At 41.4% G+C, this 21,159-nt stretch overlaps 2 protein-coding genes across 3 annotated transcripts in view; one reads left to right on the forward strand and one right to left on the reverse strand.

Moving 5' to 3' along the window:
* rtca (RNA 3'-terminal phosphate cyclase) overlaps positions 1-10,730 on the reverse strand; it is a 35,729-nt gene extending 24,999 nt beyond the window's left edge. Inside the window, exons 1-2 of the mRNA XM_073063395.1 lie at positions 10,569-10,730; positions 1,421-1,521 (exon numbers count right to left, since the gene is read on the reverse strand). Coding sequence (XP_072919496.1) covers positions 1,421-1,521; positions 10,569-10,610 — 143 coding nt within the window. The 5' untranslated portion in view covers positions 10,611-10,730. The remainder of the gene's footprint in view (positions 1-1,420; positions 1,522-10,568) is intronic.
* Positions 10,731-17,105: 6,375 nt separating this feature from the next.
* Positions 17,106-21,159, forward strand: part of dbt (dihydrolipoamide branched chain transacylase E2) — a 53,461-nt gene continuing 49,407 nt past the window's right edge. Inside the window, exon 1 of one of the 2 annotated variants that reach the window (XM_073063396.1) lies at positions 17,106-17,596. In XM_073063396.1, the coding sequence (XP_072919497.1) occupies positions 17,516-17,596 (81 nt within the window). In that variant the 5' untranslated portion in view covers positions 17,106-17,515. The remainder of the gene's footprint in view (positions 17,597-21,159) is intronic. The other variant, XM_073063397.1, reaches the window with a different exon arrangement.

Below are 21,159 nucleotides of genomic sequence, written 5' to 3' on the forward strand. Positions count from 1 at the left end.
ATCGGGACCTTCTGCCTTGCGAGGGTTCACTCTCTTTAAAGACAGTTTAATATAGGACTCTGAAATGGAAATCACAGGGTCATCAGGTGCAGCAGGGATCTTCACAGCTGTAGCTGTGTTCTCCCTTTCAAAGTGTGCATGGAAGGCGTTGAGTTCATCTGGTAGTGCCATTCATGCTACTGGGTTTCGCTTTGTAGGAAGTAATGTCTTGAAGACCCTGATAGAGTTGCCATACATACCTTCTTGGTCCTCACTGCTGGTGCTGCAGTCCTCAGTCTCTGCTTATACTCAAGGAGTAGATCAAGCTAGGAGATCAGACTTCTTGAAGTGAGGGCATGGAATAGCACGGTAGGCATACTTGATGGTGGTGTAACAATGGTCCAGTGTGTTGTTTCCTCTGGTATTGCAAGTTATCTGTAGATGGTAATTGCTTAGTGATTTTTTCAGACTGGCCTTGTTAAAATCTCCCAAAACAATGGTGAAGGCATTAGGGTGCGCTGTTTCGTGCATGTTGATCCCATTGCTCAGATCATCTAAAGCCTGATTGACATTGGCCTGAGGTGGAATGTAAACTGCTACCAGAATGCTCTCAGAGAACTCCCATGGTAAGTAAAAAGGATGACACTTTACTGCTAGATATTCCAGGTCTGGTGAGCAGAACTGATATATTCATGCACCAAGAAGAGTTGATCATGAGGCATACTCCTCCACCTCTGCTTTTGAGAGACTCTACAGATCCATTCTGACGGTGTATAGTAAGCCCGTCGATCTGAATCGCTGCATCCGGTACAGAAGGGGTTAACCAGGATTCCATGAAACAAAGGACACACTTGGTCCTAACGTCCCTCTGATTCAGCACCCCTGCTCTGAGATTGTCAATTTTATTCACCAGAAACTGCATGTTCACCACCAAGACAGTCAGTATAGGGAGTTTAATACCCCGTTTCCTTAAACGCACTTGTAACCCTGATCTACACCCGTGCTTCCTCAAAGGGGTCCTCCATGGGCACTTCCAACCCCGATTGGTGTTGATTGTTTGAGGAATCAAGGGAGAAGGCAAAAAGATGGTATTAAATAGAGGGGCAAAGAGTAGGTGAGACTAAAATAGGTTAAGGGTGAAAGGTGAAATTTTTAACCTGGGGGTGGGGGAATATCTTCACTCAGAGAGTGACAAGAGTGTGAAACAAGCTGCCAGAAGTAGTGTTGGATGCAGGTTTGAACTAAAACATTTAAGAGAAGTCTAGACAAAAAAATGGATGGAAGGAGAATGGAAGACTATGGTACTAGGCAAAAATATAGTTCAGTGTGGACTCGATGGGCCAGAGAGCCTGGTTCTGTGCTGCTCTATGACTCCATGGTCTTTTAAAAGAGTTTGATGGGGAGGTTAAAAAAATTGATCAAATAAGCTGTGAATACTTACCGTAGGCCAGGTGTGCTTCTCCCTGCTCGAATGTTAAGGATTTTTATCTTGGTTCCAAGAAGGCAACTTAGTGCTGTACAAACACGCAAAATCTGTCCTCCCTGGAAAATGAAAATGCCACAGACATTCATTCAACTATCTGCATTTACAGTACTATGTTAAAGTCTTAGGCACCCTAGATTTTTTATATAAACTTTGTTTTCTGCATTAGTGTGTCAGTCGGAAAGAGCAAATGTTAGATTTTCAAGCATTCATTTTCCCAAAAATTAAATGTTAGAGAATTTTTTGCATTTCATTAAAGAAAGTGACACATTAAGTAATAGGCTGCTTTTCAAATAAAAACTTACTTAGTAGGTCAAAAGCCCAATGCATAATTATTCAAGAGAATCAGGGGTGATCTCATTAAAACCTTTATCAAATGGTGAAAGGCCTTGATGGAGTGGATGTGGAAAGGACATTTCCCTAGGTGGCAGTGTCTAAGACTAGAGGACAGAGCCTCTGAATAGACAGGCATCCTTTTAGAATGGAGATGCAGAATTTCTTTAGCCAGCGAGAAGTAAATCTGTGGAATTCACTGCCACAGGCAGCTGTGGAGGCCGTGTCTTTATGTATATTTAAGCAGAGGTTGATAAATTCTTGATTGGTCAGGGCATGAAGGAACACAGGGGTGATGGCAAAATGGATCAGCCAATGTTGGGCCAAATGGCCTAATTCTGCTCCTATATCTTATGGTCAACAAAGATTACAAACAGGATGCTAATGATAAATAACATAATGACTTGATGAACTAAACAGATTAACTGAAACAGAAATGAGTGTAGATAGAATCAAACCAAACTAAAAGGCGAAGGCACGGCAAATGTGAAAGTTTAACCTTCAAACCGTCAATTCTTGCACCAGCTTCGGAATGCTATCGCCAAAGGTTCTACAGCCAAATCAAAAAGAAAGGGACTTAAAGGGCATTCTTGATGGGTGCCACGTTTGAGATTAAATAACTGGGATTGCTGAGAATTAGTCAAAACAGAGGTGGTAGGACACATATACAGCAATTTGATCCAAGAGATAAAGTCAAATTTTTCTAAAACCGCAAAGAGGTAGTTCCACTCTATACGATCAAATGCTTTCTCCGCATCGAGAGAAATAACGCATTCAGGAATCCCAGTTGAAGGTGAATATAAAATATTAAATAAATGCCGTATGTTAAAAAAAGGAAGACGGTTTTTAATAAAACCAGTTTGATCATCAGAAATAATAGAGGGTATAACAGTTTCTAATCTATGAGCCAAAACTTTGGCCAAGATTTTAACATCAACATTAAGCAAAGAGATCGGCCTGTACGAGGAACACTCTGTTGGGTCTTTATCCTTTTTTAATAAAAGAATAACACATGCCTCATTAAATGAGGGTGGCAATTTACCATAGTTAAACGAGTCAGATAGTACTGAGAGTAACTGAGGAGAAAGGAGTGAAGAGAATGATTTATAAAATTCTACGGGGAACCCATCAGGTCCAGGAGATTTGCCTGAAGACAGTGCAGAAATTGCAAAAGATATTTCTTCTGATGATATAGGTTCATTAAGTTTTGCTTTAAAATCAGATGCAAGCGAAGGAATATTCAGAGTATTTAAGATCAACAGAAATATTCTCATTCAGAGATTGAGGAATAAAGCCGAGAGTAAAAATTTTTTAAAACGTCATTGATTTCTGAGTGATCCGATGTTAATAACCCCGTTCTCCTTCCGGATCTTTGTGATATGTTGTTTAGCTTTAGAACGCCTCAACTGATTAACTAGAAATTTACCAGATTTGTCACCGTGAATATAAAACCGACTCTTACTTTCAAGAAGTTGACGTTCAACAGGTTGAGTAGAAAGAAGGTCAAATTTAGTTTGAAGTTCTACACGCTTCTTATATAATTCAGGGTTATTAGTTTGAGCATACAGTTGATCTAATTCTTTAATCTGATTAATGAGGTCTAATCAATCTATACGGGACTTTCTATTAAGATTTGCTGTATATGAGATTATTTGACCCCTCAAATATGCTTTCATGGCATCCCAGACAATCTGGGATTACATCTCAGATGACATATTAGTGTTTAAATAAAAAGTTATCTGATCCTTAATAAATTTTAGAAAATCATCGTCCGATAATAAAGTCGGGTTAAAACGCCATTTATTCCTCTGAGGGAGACCAGGAAAATTTAGAGACAAAGTAATTGGAGCATGATCAGAAATCAGTATACTCTGATAGTCACAAGAATGGACAAATGAAATAAGTTGATTATCAATTAAAAAATAGTCAATTCTAGTAAAGGTATGGTGAACATGTAAAAAAAAGGAATAATCTCTCTCAGTAGGATGAAGGAAATGCCATATATCAGAGATACCATAATTAGAAAGAAAAGAGTGAATAGCTAAAGCAGATTTTAGTAGGTGATCTAGTAACAGGGGACGATCGATCCAAATTGGGATCTAACCAGCAATTAAAGTCGCCACCCAGTATAAGAGAATATAAATTTAAATCTGGTAGTGAGAAGAAAAGACGTTCAAAAAAATTAACATAGTCAAAATTGGGAGCATACAGGTTTGCTAGTACAACTTTAGTATTATATAATTTACCAGAAACAATAATAAAATGGCCATTTGTGTCAGATATCTTATTATGGAGTTCAAAAGGAATATTTGAATTAATAAGGATGGAAACCCCCCCCTAGCTTTGGCCGGGAAGGATGAATGAAAATGCTGACCGACCCACTTTGACAAAAGCCGAGAATTATCAAAACTACGAATACAAGTTTCTTGAAGGAAAGCAATGTCAGCTTTGAGTTGCTTAATATGGGAGAAGACCTTCCTTCTTTTAACAGGATGATTCAATCCCTTTACATTCCAGCTCACAAATTTAAGTGTATTAACCATTATCAATTGTTAGTACATAAAAGGTAGTAGGCATATATAAAATCAGACATTGCAATAACAGTCTGGGAGCAAAAATATAAACATAAATCAGTAAAATCAGGGCAGAAACATGTCCTGAATAACAAGGGAAAGCAGAAAAAACAGTAAATAGTGTTGGAACTAGAGAACCCACCCCGCCCTCGCAACCCAAAACTAGATGGCTACCCAAAAAAGCAGCTAGCTCTACAAAAAAAAATGTTACCCCAAAAATAACTTCCAGTTCCGTATCTTTGACAAAGGCTCCGTATAGATAAAATAATAAATACTAGCTAATTTATGCACTAGAGAGCAAAATTACAAATAGGAACAACTTCGTCAGAAAAGGTATAAAACTTAATACAAAAAAAATCAAAAAAAACTAACCTACCCACGAGAAACTATGAAAAATTGAAAGAAAATAAAAAGGGAGGGAAAGGGGGAAATTATGAATTTAAAGAGAATACATATCAGCCGTTTAAAAAAAAGCAAATCTTATACCATAAATCAACTGGGAAGCCTTCAATAAGAAACTCCAAGCCTCCAAAACAAATTAAGACCAATTGTAGTTCTCTATAGTTAAAGTTATTCAGAAGTAGAATAAATTACACAAGTAAAATCTAAAGTCCGCAGGGAAACATTAAATTTAAATCATCTATTTAAGAAAATTGCACTGTCCAGGGAGAGACTAATTAGAACCCTTAGAATCTCAATAGTTAATGTCTGAATTATTCAAGTAGAGTCTGAGTTCGCAAAAAAAAAACTTTAATTCAAGAAGTACTTATCAGCCATTTTAGAAAATCAAACCGGGTCCGAAGAAGCCAAGATGGCTGGAAGATTTCCAACAAACAACTCAGCCTCCTTCACTGATTTAAACCACTTATATTCTCCAGTAGTAAGCATAATTCGAAGATCGGCTGGGTTACGAAGAGAAGGTTTGAATCCACGATCAAAAAGCACTTTCATTACGCCTTTGAACTCAGCATGCATCTTCAGAACCTGGAGGGCATAATCTTCCACGAAACGTATAGCTGTATTTTGAAAAGTCAAAGTACCTCTGCGGCATGCCTCTATAATCAAACGATTATTCACCTGATATCAATGAAAACATAAAATAACTGGCCGTGGTCTAGAACCCAAAATGGCACGAGGAACATAAATCCTGTGAGCCCTTTCTAGCTCAGGTGGAGTCGAGAAAAATTCTTTCCCGAAAATCTCACAGAGAAAAGAAGAGAAAAATTCAACGGAAGAGCCCTTTTTGGTGGCCTCCGGCAAACCGAGAATTCGCAGATTGCAGCGTCTGCTCCGATTTTCGAGATCCGCCATTTTGGAAGTAAGTTTACTGTTTTTTTCCATTAGGTTGGAGCAGAGAGTTTCTAGATGTTGAACACGACGTTCTAAATCTTCAGAGGTTAGGTCGATGCGAGATAGATGTTCAGCATGGTCATCCACTCTGGCATTAATCTGATCCAATTTTGACTCCAGCTGACTGATAGAAGCTCTAAATTCAGACTTGATATCCGTTAGAGTATCGTCGATGCTGTTCCAGGATAGAGAGAATCTCAGCCGACAGAGCCGTGGAAGTTTCTTTTTTCCCTGAGTTTAGTACTTTTTGTAGTCATTATAAGATAGACGTATTTGCAGGCAGATAAAAGAAAGCAAATAAAATAACGAACTAAGGTTTAAAAAGGGAGACACATAGTGCAAAAATAAGAAGTATAACGGAGCAAAAGTTTGAAGCGACTAAACAATTGCCATCTTACCGGAAGTCCTCGTTATGTGGATTTTCTGGTGTAGTCTGTTTTGTCATATGCTTTTGTGATATCATTCTGGGGGAACTTTGTCTCATTTTTTAACTGCATTGCATTTGTGGTTTCTAAATGACAATAAACTGAATCTGAAAAGCCAATGTGACAGCATTCTTCAGGAGGGTGAACCCACAAAGAGCATCCGGGCCAGCAAGGATTTCAGGTCGAGTACCAAAGACCTGTGCTGATCAAATGGCTGGAGTGTTCACTGCTATTTTTAATGACTTGCTCCAGCAGCCTGAGGAACCACCTTCTTCAAACAGGCTTCAATTATTCCAGTGCCAAGAAGAACATGGTTACCTGCCTCAATGACTATCGTCCAGTAGCACTTACTGTACATCCACTTTGAGATGTTGGTGATGAAACACAATAACTCCTGCCTGAGAGGTGACTTGGATCAACAGTAGATGCCAGTTCATTGTCTCTTCACTTGACCCTGGAACATCTGGACCGTGAGGATGCTTACATAGGATGCTCTTCATTGACTACAGTTCAGCGTTCAGTACTACTATCCCCTCAAAATTAACCAATAAGCTTCAAGACCCAAGCCTCAATACAGCCTTGTGCAACTGGATCCTCGATTTCCTCACTTGCAGACCCCGGTCAGCTCAGATTTGCAACAACATCTCCTCTATGATCACTATCAGTGGAGGTGCAACACAAGGCAGTGAGCTTAGCCCCTGCTCTACTGACTTTATACTTATGAGGCTAAGACAGCTCTTATGCCATACTTAAGTTTGCTGTCATTGACCGAGTCAAAGGTGGTAATGAATCAACATATAGGAGGGAGATTATGGTACCACAATAACATCTCACTCAATGTCAGCAAGACCAAGGAGCAGATCAGTGTCTGCAGGAGGAGAAAATTCAGAGGTCAATGGGGAAACACCTCATTTGGGGATCAGAGGTGGAGAGAGTCAGCAACCTTAAATTCCTCGGTGTTATCATTTCAGACAATCTGTCCTGGGCCCAGCACGCAAGTACCATTACAAAGAAAGCACGGTAGCACCGCTACTTCCTTAGGAGTTTGTGTTGATTTGGCATGATATCTAAAACTTTGACAAACCTCTATAGATGTGTGGTGGAGAGTCCATTGACTGGCTGCATCACAGCCAGGTATGAAAACACCAATGCCTTTGAACAGAATATCCTACAAAAAGTAGTGAATACAGTCCAGTCCATCACAAGTAAAGCCCTCCCCACTATTGAGCACATATGGAGTGCTGTCCCAGGAGAGCAGCAGCCATCAAAGGAAACCCTCCACCCCCCACCATCCAGGTCATACTCTCTTCTCGCTGCTATCTGGTAGGAGCCTCAGGACCGACACCACCAGGTTCAGGAACAGTCAACCATCAGCCTCTTGAACCAGAGGGGATAACTTTACCCAACTTCACCTGTCTCATCACTGAAATGTTCCCATAACCAATGGACTCACTTTCAAGAACTCTTCATCTCACGTTCTTGATATTTATTGTTTATTTTATTTTTTTCTTTTTGCATTCTGACAGTTTGTTGTCTTTTACATACTGGTTGTCTGTCCATCCTGTTGGGTGCAGTCTTTCATTGATTCTGTTGTGTTCCTTATATTTACTGTGATTCTTTGCACAAAAATAAATCTCACGATTGTGTTTAATTACATACATGTACTTCAGACAATAAATTTACTTTGAACTTTTAATATTGAAGGATTTGGCATCTAAAGAGGAAAGGAAGCAAGGAAACAATTCAGAAATTATTCTGTGAATTATTGATGGTTAAGTGTAACATTTTCAGGATGTAGACACTGTTGGGTACATTATACAGGCCCAATAACAACACAGTTGAACAGATTGTAAAAGAAATGATACAGACTGGTCAATAGATATAGTGATATTCAGTGAGTGGGAGAATTTTATTCTACAAATATCACATGTATTGATGTGTCTGCCATGATTCAGCATAGAAAACATAACCTACAACAGGAGCTCATCGAGCTTTTTGGGGATACTTTCCTTGAACTACACATTCTGGAGATAAACCGAGATCAGGTAATACTGTTTTGTAAAGAGAATTGAACAATGAACACCCTCAGATGAAGGCACAACCATAGTAGCAACAACTATAATAAAATGAATGTAAAGCTCAATTGCAAGGGAGAAATCTGCTGAGAACCAAATCCCGCCACCTTAATTGCAATAGAGTTCCTCTTCTTACCTAAAATCCGCATCCAACACATCATCCTCTGCAACTTCTGCGATCTCCAAAGGGATCCTACCACCAAACACCCACCCCTCTGCTTTCCACAGGAATCACTCCCTCTGTGACTCCCTTGTCCATTCATCTCTCCCCACTAATCTCTCTCCTGGCACTTATCCCTGCAAGCAGCCAAAGTGCTACACCTGCCCGTTCTCCTCCTCCCTCACCTCCATTCAGGGACCCAAACTGTCCTTCCAGACGAGGCAACACTTCACCTGCAAATCTGCTGGGGTCGTCTATTGTGTCTGGTGCTCCCTATGCAGCCTCCTCTACATTGGTGAGATCTGTCATAAATTGGGAGTCCGCTTTGTTGAGCACCCCCACTCCATCTGCCACAAGTGAAACTCCCCAGTGCCAAACATTTTAATTCCGATTCCCTTTCCAACCCCGACCTCCTCTTGTGCCATGATGAGGCCACCCTCAGGGTGGAGGAACAACACCTTTTGTTCAGTCTGGGTAGCATCCAACCTGATAGCATGGACATCGATTTCTCCTCCTGGCAAAAAGAAATTCCCTCTCCCCTCCCTTCTTCTATTCCCAATTCAGGCCTCTTACCGTTTCTCACCTGCCTATCTCCTTCAACCTTGGTCCCCTTCTCCTTCCCTTTCTCCCAAGATCCACTCTCCTCTCCTATTAGATTCCTTTCTCTCCAGCCCTTTATCTTTCCTACCAACATGGCTTCACCTATCACCTTCTAGCTATCCTCCTTCCCCTTGCCTTACCTTTTTATTTTGACATTTTCCCCCTTCCTTTCCAGTCCTGAAGATGGGCCTTGGCCCAAAATGTTGACTGTTTATTCATTTCCATAGATGGTGCCTGACCTGCTGAGTTCCTCTATAATTTTGTGTGTGTTGCTTAGTTCCAGGCTATAATTTTAAGCTTAAATAAAGCCAATTACACTGGATATATTATACTTTTGATATTTGGAAGTTGTTTCATGTCCTTGAAGGTTCCAGGCAGTTGATCGACATAGGTCAAGTCAGTATGCAAAATTTATCAACTGGAATATACCATGGGGCACTGTAAAACTGTTAATGTTGGCAAGAAAGCAGATCAATGATCTTAATTGTGACAGATTGTCAAGCCTTTTAATACAAAGGGGTCTGTGTGTCCTAGAGAAGATTTGCAAAAGGCTAGAACATAAATATGCCAATTAATGAGGAGAGACAACAATGTCATCCTTTAGTATACGTGGTATTAACCTTAAGAGGTTACACTTCAATTATAAAGGCATGTATAACTTAATCTAGAGTAGATTTTTTTAAAAATCATAGGAATACTACACAAAACAGCTTGTTCTGCCCAAGTTTACACAAATGGTCAAACACTAATCCTATTGCAAGCCATTCCCATCAACTAACCCAAATTATGTTGGGGGTTGGTGTTGGATGGCCAGCATAAAGTCAGTGGGTTGAACGACTTGTTTCTGAATGTATGATTTTATTATTCTATAACTAGCTGTCAGTGTAGACATAGAAGTTGACTTCATGGGAGACTTCAGAAAAGAGCAAATCCACAATCTAATTCCAGTCAAAACTACTACCTCCTGAATCATAGCAGACATATTAATACACGTGACATTAGTTAACAATCACTGATGTATTCGCAAGCTACCCATAAATGATATGGGTCTTTGTTAGGTAAAAAAATCTGTGAAGTACATTAATAAACATCTTAATAGGATTGGAGTTTCCTATTAGTCAATTCGTAATCGCATGAAGTACCGTAACAGCCACCGACTCCCCTTTATGGTATTATCAATCTTGTGGGGTGGGCGGGTAAAGAAAGGCAGCGATATTGAGATTTTTGCAAACAGGCAACGCAGAACCCCCAAATCCAGAGTCCCTTCATCTCTCGAAACCCGGGCAGAAACACATATGCTTGGCCGACCAGTACTAGGTTTATTTCCCGCCAGCTGTCAGACATCAAATTATCATTGATAGCTCTAACTGACCAATGTCAAGCACACACTAAATTAACAGGTCAAGAATTGAGACGAGGTAATATTCTGCCTGAGACCGACCGCTTTACTTCGCGCTCCAACCTTATGTGGGTTCAAACAGTATTATCGGTAGATTTCAACACCCGGGCCCAAAGCTACGCAGTCGGCGTTAAGCAGCATAGGCCCAACCGAGAGACTTACAGTGGAGACCAACTCCACGCAGCACTCACCCCTTCCATTATCCCACCGTCAATTTCAATGTATTCAGCCATTGTTGCCGAGTGGAACCGGAGAAGTCTGCCACCCACGTACCGCAGAGACCTGCACAACAAAGCCAAACTGATCCCGCAGTCGCAGTCGCCAATCAGATCCCGCCTCTCACACCATCACCGCTCAAACCCCGCCTCTTAACTCAGTCCCGCTTTTTGATGTCAACGTCTGCTCTGTTCCTCTTCCTACACAAGTGAGTGGCTAAACGCTTCTTGCATTTTCCGTTCTGCCTCTCATTGATACTGTACTCCTCGAACCCTGCCCCTTATCATCGGGACCACAGTGATGGTGGAAGGAGGTTTATAATCATATTCTCAGAGCTAATTAGTGATGGACAACACATGCCAGCATTGCGAGTGATGGTCAGGTTCCATCAGTAATCTTATGACTCACACCAACAGGCTCAGGAACAGTTATTACCCCTCATCCCTCAGGCTCTTGAACTAGAGGGGATAACTTCACTTGCCTTTATCACTGTTCCCACAAGCTATGGACTCACCTTCAATGGCTCTTTATCTTATATTCTCGATATTTATTGCTTGTTTATTTATGTTCTTTTTTCTCTCTTTTGTATTTGCAGTTTCTTACCTTTTACACACTGGTTGTTTGCCCTGTTGGGTGTGGTCATTCACTGATTCTATTATGCTTGTTGAAATTACCATGTATACCTACAAGAAAACAAATCTCAAGGTTGTATATATGGTAACATATATGTACTTTGTAATAATTTACTTTGAACTTTGGACCTCTTTGTCATAACATGGAATCTAGAATTGAGTGTGTACCCTAAAATGACACAAGAGCCTATACAGGCTTTCTGTAATCCATCCATTTTTCTAGTGAATCCTTCTGTTTTGTTATTTTATTATTGTAGCAGCCTTATTAATCTCAGATGAACATGGAGCACTCTCCCACTGGATGGGCTCTAACTTGTGGAATACATGTACAGCAGAATTTAATTTTATGAGATGCACATTGGATTCATTAGATACTGGTTTTGGAGGTGCCAGGTATTGCATGCAGAAATTGTTATAGCTGGGATGCCGACACACAATGTGCACAGAATACTGGTGTTAGGGTGTCAACCCATAACATGTAATATTCTGGTGTTTGGGTGCTTCAAGTTCCTCGGTGTAAATATCAACAAAAAATTTGTCCTGGTCCAGCCACATGGATGTTATGTCCAAGAAAAGCACCAGTGCCTCGGGTTCCTCAGAGAGTGAAGAAAATCCAGCATGCCTCCAATATGCGGATACAATAGGGTCTTTTACAAGATTCTTGGATAGGTACATGGAGCTTTGTAAAATAGAGGGCTAATAGGTAACCCTAGGTAATTTCAAACGGTACATGTTTGGCACAGCATTGTGGGCCGAAGGGCCTGTATTGTGCTGTAGGGTTTCTATGAGCTTTAACAATTTTTACAGATGCACCATGGAATGCATCACAACTTGGTGTATCAACTGGTCTGCACAAGATCCCATTGATTCTGTCCACACTTCTCACTGCCAAGGGAAAGAAGCCAAAAAAATCAAGGACCCCCACCACCTCCCCATCAATCCCACTGCCCTTCCATCATGTAGATGATATAGAGCTTCAAAATGAATACAAGTAGGCTCAAGAGTAATTTCTTTCCCACTATTATCAGACACTTGGAAGGATCTCTGAGTCGATAAAGATGAACTTTTGATCTCTCTAACTACCTTATCGTAGCCTTTGCACTTTTTTTTGTCTACCTGCACTCCACTTTCCCCATAACTATAACACTCTATTTTGCTATTTTTTTGTGTGTGTACCACCTCAATATACTTGTGCATGAAATTATTTATCCAGGTGACATACAAAGAAAAGCCTTTCACTTCATCTTGATACATGTGACAAACAATAAACCAATACAATATCCTGGTGTTGATGCACTATCCAGCTAGTTGCACTGTGATAGTGTTGAGGTATGATCTTATCAGAAGTAGTGTGTTAGACTGTCATCCTGCTAGTACTAAGTGTTCTAACTTAGATGCACTGTTGTACTGGGTAGACAGTGTGCCGATATTGGTCTGCCTTGCTGTTGGGTGCACCGTCTTCTGGTGTTAAGTTGCTTTATTATTGCTTTTGCAGTGCCCAAGTTGCAGTATGCAGTTCTAGAAATGATTACTGTCCTGCTGGGAGCATGAGATGGTGTGCTAAGATTGGGTGCATAGAGTGCTGCAGTGAGATGCCAGCCTCTTGAGGGGTTCTTCTGCCAAGTGCACTAATACTAGAATGCCATTTTGCCAGATGCAGAGCTTGCATGCTTTTGTGTTCCGTCCTGTTTAGTGTGCTCTCTGCTGGTGTTGGAGTGCCACAGAGTTGAGTGCATCGTATTGGGATCCTATTTGTGTCATTGGAACTCTCTTCTGTTGGATGACCTTTGACCTATCTACCCAGCAGTGTCTGCTGCACATTGAACATCAGCTCCACTCCTGCAGGAAGGTTGTTGGAGGCAAAATGCAACACTGTAACAATAAAAATTGTAAAATATTTATGCAAATGACAACATGACATCACTCCTCACTGACTTTAGCACTGTTAATAGAAGCATTGGTTGGAATGTAGCTCAAATATTATCATGAATCAAACATAAGTTGAAGACAAGTTACAGTGGGCAACTGAATTTGAGGAGAGAATGTTTGGAGTACTGTGTACATATTTGGTCACTCATATATGAAAGACATTGTCAAGGTGGAGAGGGGGCAGAAGACATTTACAAAGATGCTGTCTGGACTGAGGGCCTGAGTTATGAGGAGAGGTTGGCCATGCTGGATCCTTATAAAAGTAGTAGTAAGGCAGTTGTTGATTCCAGGGGATCATGGGTTTGCATCTCTGGTGGATTGTGTCCTCTCTGGGGCACAAGCCTGGGTGGAAAGATCAGAAGAACCGACTGTTGCCCACGCAGCAGGCTCCCCCCTTCACATCACCGATGTAGTCCAAGGGAAGAGCAAATGCCAATACAGCTTGACACCAGTGTCACTGCAGGATCTTTATATCTTGGAGCACAGAGTAAGAGGTGACCTCACAGAAGTTTATAAAATCTTGAATGGTATGAATAAGGTGGACAATGATAGCCTTTCTTTCCCAGGACTGGGTGCCCAAAACTAGAGTCCATAACCACAAGCTGGTAGAGATTTAAGAGGCTCGAGACATAACTTCTTTACACCAAGGATGATGTGTACTTGTAATGAGGTGCAGAGGAAATGATTGAGGTGGATATCACTATAACATTTAAGAGACATTTGGACAGGTACATGGAAGGAAAGGCTTGGAGAGTTATGGGCTGAACCTTGGCAACTGGGACTAGCAGGGAGTTTGCTGTGGTCAGCATGGACCAGTTGGGCCAAAGGGCCCATTTACCATGCAATATTAATCTATGAACATATGACTTTGTTGGATACAAAGGATTCAATTAATTCAAAAAAGGCCATAAAAAGTCTTAAAACTGCATCCTATCTCCATATCATCTACACAATTCCATCATTCAAATCACTGACATATAACAGGAAATACAGTCCCAACACTGACCCCTGTGGAGCATCTCTAGTCAACAGCAGACAACCAGAAAAGGCACCCTTTATTCCCACTCTTTGCCTCTGGACAGTCAGCTATCTTCTATCCATGCTATTCTCTTTTCTGAAATATCATGGGCTCTTATCTTGTTTAGCAACCCAGGTGATGCAACTTGTCCAAGGCCTTCTGAAAATCCAAGTAAACAACATTTACTGACTCTCATTTGTCTATCCTGCCTATTATTTCCTCAAAGAATTCCAAAAGACATGTCAGGCAAGATTTTCAATTTAGGGAAACCATGTTGACTTTCACCTATTTTATCATGCACCTCTAAGCACCTCGAAACCTCATCCTTAATCATAGACGCCAAGATTTTCCCAACCACTGAAGTCAAGTTAACTGGCCTATAATTTCCTTGCTTCCCTCCCTTCTTGAGGAATGGAGTGACATTTCTAATTTTCTAGTGCTCCCAAACTATTCCAGAATACAGTGGTTCTTGGAAAATCATTACTGATACCTCCACAATCTCATTGGCTACCTCTTTCAGAACCCTGGGGTGTAGTCTATCTAGTCCAGATGACTTATCTGCCTTCAGATTTTTCAGCTTCCCAAACACCTTCTCCTAATAGCAACTGCACCCACTTCTGCCCTCGACACTTCACTCTTTCTGCAGTACTGTGCAAAAGTCTTAGGTACACGTAAAAATATTCTGTAAAGCAAAGATAGTTTCAAAAATAATGAAAAGTTTCTAAGTATCAAAAAATGTACTATAAAGAGCTGTAAACAGTAAAAAGCTAAAATCAATATTTGGTGTGATCACTCTTTGCTTTTAAAACTGCATCAGTTCTCTTGGGTACAAAAGTCTAAGGTGCCTAAGCGTTTTGCACAGTACCGTATATCTGAAAAAAACTTCTGGTATCCTCTTTTTTATTATTGACTACCTTACCTTCATATTTCATATTTTTTCTCCTTATTGCTTTTCAGTTTCTTCTGTTGGCTTTTTAAAGCTTCCCATTCTGCCAACTTCCCACTAATATTTTGCAATATTATATGCCCTCTCTTTTGCTTTTATGCTGTCCTTGACTTCCCCAGTCAGCCACATTTGCCTCATCTTCCCATTAGAATACTTCTTCTTTGAGGTGTATCTATCCTGCACCTTCTGAATTGCTCTAAATAAAACTCCTGCCATTGCTGTTCTGCCATCATCCCTGCTAGTGTCCCATTCCAGCTCCTCTCTCATGTCAATGTGATTCCTTTTAAGTATGTATGCAGTATATAAACCCTTAGAGTTGTCTTTCTGCTGGCAGCCATGATACAAATAAATACCTGTTCAAGGAAAACATCAAACACCAAATGATTAAAAACACAAGCGAATAATTCACAGAATATTAAATATCAAACTGCAAGTCCTTGAAATGGTCTAGGAATGTTCTGTTCAGTTCAATTTAATGCTGTGTTGTTTGACAATATATGTAACATGAACTGCAGAGTCCTCTAAAATGTGTCAACAGCCACAAGCTGCGCTGATTAAACCTTGCCCAAAACCCAAGACTCCTGCACCTTCCTCCAGCAGCAGTGAGCGAGAGAGGGCACCCATCAAACACAGGCAGACAAAGCTGAGCACCTGCTTGCCTTCTGCTTTCGTTCTCATCGATTTCAGCCTTGCTTGATGCTTTAATTAGCAAGATCAGCAAGCAATGGAGCTGATCAAAGGCTTGATCACTGCCTCCTAAGAGTTCCTTTACCTTAAGTTCCCTAATCAAATCAGCTTCATTATGCAACATCTAATCCAGAATTGCTTTTTCCCTAGTGACTCAACACCAACTACTCTAAAACTCCATCTCAGAGGCATTCTCCAAATTCCCTCTCTAGGGATCCAGCAACAAACCAAGTTTTCCAGTCTACCTGCATATTGAAATCTCCCAGGAGTATCGTAAAATTGACCTTTTTACATGCCTCTTCTATCTCCCATTGTAATTTGCACCCCACATCCTGGCTACTGTTCAGAGGCTTGTGTATAACACCCATCAAGGTCTGTTTACCCTTGCAGTTTCTTAACTCTACCCACAATGATTCTCTATCACCTCTTTCTAAAGGTTTGATTTTTTTTACCAACAGAGCCACCCCACCACCTCTGTCTATCTGCCTGTCCTTTCAATAGAATGTGTATTCTTGGATGTTAAGCCCTACACCTTGGAGGTATCCACCTCTACAGCTTCCTCTGGCAGCTCATTCCACATAATCACCACCCTCTGTGAGAAAATTTCCCTTTAAATCTTTCCATTCTCAGCTAAGCATACATCCTCTTGTTTTAAACTCCACCCTGGGAAAAAGACTATGATCATACATGTGCTATCTATTCCCTTTATGATTGTATATACTTCTGTAAGGTAACCCCTCAACCTCCCATCTGCCAAGGAGAAACATTCCAGCCTCTCCTTTTCGTCAAGCACTTCAGTTCCGGTAATATCCCCATAAATCTTTTCTGTACGCTTTCCTTTCTATGGCTGGATGACCAGAACTCCATACAATATTCCTACAGCTTGTCTCCACTTTATCTTTCAAATGGACTGCAAGATTTAGGGAACCAGAATCAGCACTCTCTCCCATGCAAACATTCTCAGATGCCGGTTCCATCACACTCAGTTGACTTCATCGCACAGGCTATTCCATGATATAGAAACAACGCAAAAAGCTGTGGAGGAACTCAGCGGGACAGACTATATCTGTTAAGGGTAATGGACAATCGGCTGTAGTCCAGGTTGTGTTATGACCTGAAATATCGACTGTCCATCTGATGCACCATCAATAACTCTTGGAGACGTGAGGTGAGATATAGGCTTTTATTGGCTGGAAGAAAGAACAATCAGCAATTGACCACCATCCTGGAGACGGAGGCCTGGGCGGTGTCTCCAATCGCCTTTCTACCGGGGTCCGTGGGAGGAGCCACAGGAGCAGTCAGCGGGGGCGTGTCCAGACGGGTGTATGTAGTTCACCGCACCTTCTCCCTGCACAAATGCTGCCTAACCCGCTGAGTTCCTCCAGCACTTTTTGTGATAATTCCTGAGTCCAGCGCCTGCAGTCTCTTTTGGCTCTTGGAAGAGACGTTCTGGCCTGAGCTTTGTCACAGAAAAATTACCAGCTGCGCAGCGGAAAGGTTTCAACTAGCGCGGTGAAATCCTCTCCGAAATTTTGGAATATTCTCCCTGACCCTGAGAAATACCCAACTCGTGACCGCTAAAAGTACTGAGAGTTTTCAGTCAGGGTCAGGACGAGATCCTGCACAGAGACATCCCACCCCAGCGATTGACCTCAAACGAGTGGCGCCGTACCCTTCCAGGGCTACGTGTTGACATCAGTTCCGGGTAAAATGGCGACCGTGCGGGCTGTTATGGCTATACTGCGAGGTGAGGGATTGAAGCTTTCCAGCAGACGGACGCCGCTGCGACAGGTATTTTGCGTGGTTGGTGAGAAGTTAGTGTTCATCAAGTGTGGAAGTCACGTTGAGTGGAGAAGGGATGCCCGTGAGTCGATGCCACGCTTGTCATCGAGCTTGCCCTCAGGCGGCTGTTGTAGGACGAAGTTGTACTAGTTGTCTCAGTAGGCAAACTCCACGTTTTACCTGGTTCATTTTTCTGTGGCTTCCTCCAGTGTTTGTGGCGGCCTCGGTGGTGGTATGGCGGGTCTGAAACTGGCACTGTCGCTGCACAATAGTTGGCTCCGTTTGTACATAAAGTAAGAATGAGATCCGATTCGAGATTAACGCTGCCATTTCCAATGCACAAGTGCAAAGGAGAACGAAAATAATTGTTACTGTGGATCGATGCAGCATAAAGAACACAATAATCACAAAAATATGATAGCTTATTAACTTTGGTTGTATGCCCAGATAGTGGCGCCAGGCACAGGAGTGACTGTACATTAGGTGATGGAGGGAAAATGATAAAGTAGTGATGATTGGTGGTGTAGAGGGGTGGGTTAGATTAGATTCAACTTTATTGTCATTGTGCCAAGTACAGATACAAAGCCAATGAAATGCAGTTAGCATCTAACCAGAAATGCAAAGAATAGTGTTATTTACAAAATAACTGCCAATAAAAAGTAAGTGCCACAGCACACAAATGTAACAGTACTGAGCGAGTACAACATGGGTGCAATACTGCTTAGCGCTGTGATGTGAGGTTCAGCAGGGTCACAGCCTCAGGGAAGAAGCTGTTCCTGTGACTGCTGGTGTGGGAGTGGAGGCTCCTGTAGCACCTGCCAGATGGGAGGAGAATAAAAAGTCTATGGTTAGGGTGAGATGCATCCTTGATAATGCTTTTCACCCTGCCCAGGCAGCATTTATAGTAGATGTTCTCAATGGTGGGCAATTGGGTGCTGATAATCCGCTGGGCAGTTTTCATCATACGCTGGAGTGCTTGAGGTCCGATACGGGACAATTGCCACACCACACTGAGATGCAGTTGGTGAGTATGTTCTCAATGGTAAAAGTCCATCAATATCCTGGGACAGAGGTGAGCTTTCTTGATGCTCTTCATGATCAGGATAGAGGAGTTCAGGGACCAGGTGAGATCCTCAGAAATGTGGACACTGAGGAATTTGAAGCTTGATACACGCTCCACTACAGCTTCGTTAATGTAAATGGGGACGTGAGTGTGGCTCCTAGCATGCCTGAAGTCCACAATGATCTCCTTGGTCTTCTGGGTGTTAAGGGCCGGATTGTTGTTGGCACACCACGTAGCCAGGTGCTGAACCTCATCCTTACTGTTTGGGGAAAGTAACTGTTTTTGAGCCCGGTGGTCCAGGTGTGGATGTTTCAAAGCCTCCTCCCTGGTGTGAGTGGGACAAACAGTACATGAGCAGGGTGGGTAGGATTCTTCCTGATGTTGCTGGTACCTTTCTGCATACATGTCCTTGATGGTGGGTAGTCTGGTGCCGGTGATGCTTTGGGCAGTTTTGACTAACCTTTGTAGAAACTTCCTGTCCGTTGCAGTGCAGTTTCCTTACCGTAAAGTGATGCAGCTTGTCAGGATGCATTGCTATGCATCACTAGAAGGATGTGAGTATAGGTGTGCATAGTCCAGCTCTCTTAAGCCTCCTCAGAAAATGGAGGTTTTGGTGAGCTTTCCTGATTATATAGGGTGTGTTTTGGGACCAGGAGAGGTTAAGCGAGATGTGCACTACCAGGAGTTTGAAACTGCTTGCAGTTTCCACTGCTGTGCTGCCAATGTAAAAGTTCAAGGTGAATTTGTTATTGAAGTACGTACACGTGTGTTACCATATGCAACCCTGAGGTTCCTTTTCTTTCGTGCATTCACAGTAAATGCAAATAAACACAACAGAATCAATGAAAGACTGCAACCAACAAGATGGAAAAACACTAATGTTCAAAAGACAACAAAGTGTATAAATACAAAACGCAAAAATAGATAATAAATGAGTAATGAATATCGAAACCATGAGATGAAGAGTCCTTGAAAGTGGGCCTGTAGGTTGTGGGAACAGTTCAGTGATGGGGAGAGTGCAGTTGAGTGAAGTTATCCTCTCTGATTCAAGAGCCTGATGGTTGAGGGGTAATAACTGTTCCTGAACCTAGTGGTGTGGGTCTTGAGGCTCCTGTACCATCTTTCTGATGGCAGCAGTGAGAAGACACCATGACCTGAATTATAAGGATAATTGATTATGCTTTCCTGCGATAGCACTCCATGTAGATGTGCTTAATGTTCAAAGTATGTTTATTATCGAAGTACTTGTATGTCACCATATACAACCTTGAGATTCATTTTCTTGTCGGCAATCACTTTAAATACAAGAAACACAGTAGAATGAATGAAAGACCGCACCCAAGGGGGCGTCACGTGATGACGTAGGATCGAGACGTTGGGAATCCAGCTCCCTCGTAAAAAGTAATGAAATAGGGTTTAAATGAAGAAGAGTTAACAAATACCTACTAGAAACTATTTATAAGCAACTCAGGATTATTTTTAGATATGGCTCCTAAACCAAAACAGAAGAAAGCTACTACTTCAAAGACTGCGCAAATCGGCGGGAAAAAAAGCCTAACCGTCTCGGCGAAGCCTCGTACTCAAGTTGGATCTCCTCCCGGCGAAGTGAATGACACTTCTGATGATGCAGGACAGGAAGTTGCGGCAATGTCGGCGGTCTCTAAGAAGAAACGGCAAGAACGCATGCGCGAAGAAACAAGTATGCATGAACAGATATTAACAAAACTACAAATCCCAACTACGGCTGGAAGTGAAATTGGAAGTGAATCGGAAGTGGAATCAGATTCTTTGGGAAACACAGATGAAGAAGAAGAGGAAAAGGAGATTAAAGGACACATAAGAGATATCCTGATAAATATGATGAATGAATTAAAAGCTATAAGAACAGATATAAGAAGGATGCAGATTACAGTCGATAATGTGGTGGAAAAACAAAAGAAGATGGATAATAAAGTTAAAGAGATGGAAGTAAAAATGGAAGAAAACACTGAAAGAATAGATAAGATAGAAGACAATAATCTTGCTTGGACAATAGAAAGAAAACGGATGTTGGAAAAAATAGATGCGCTTGAAAACTCTAGTAGACGAAATAATATTAAAATTGTTGGTCTTATAGAAGGTACAGAGGGAGAAAATCCAATAAAATTCTTCCAAGAATGGATTCCGAAAATTTTGGAAATGAAAGAAGGAAGTCAAGTAATTGAAATTGAGAGAGCACACAGAGCTTTAAGACCAAAACCTCAACAAGATCAAAATCCAAGATCAATTTTGATAAAATGCTTAAGGTATCAAGATAAAGAAATGATCTTGAAGGCAGCTACTCAAGGTGCTAAAAAGAGAAATGGGCCATTGATGATAGAAGGGAAAAGAGTTTTTTTTTATCCAGACATAAGTTACGATCTTCTGAAGAGGCGGAAGGAATTTAATCCAGTGAAAAAATCTTTATGGGAAAAGGGCTATAAATTTTTATTGAGCTACCCAGCAAAATTGATAATTTTCCTGGATAACG

The sequence above is a fragment of the Hemitrygon akajei genome, chromosome 12 (genome assembly GCF_048418815.1).
Source record: "Hemitrygon akajei chromosome 12, sHemAka1.3, whole genome shotgun sequence".
NCBI lineage: Eukaryota > Metazoa > Chordata > Chondrichthyes > Myliobatiformes > Dasyatidae > Hemitrygon > Hemitrygon akajei.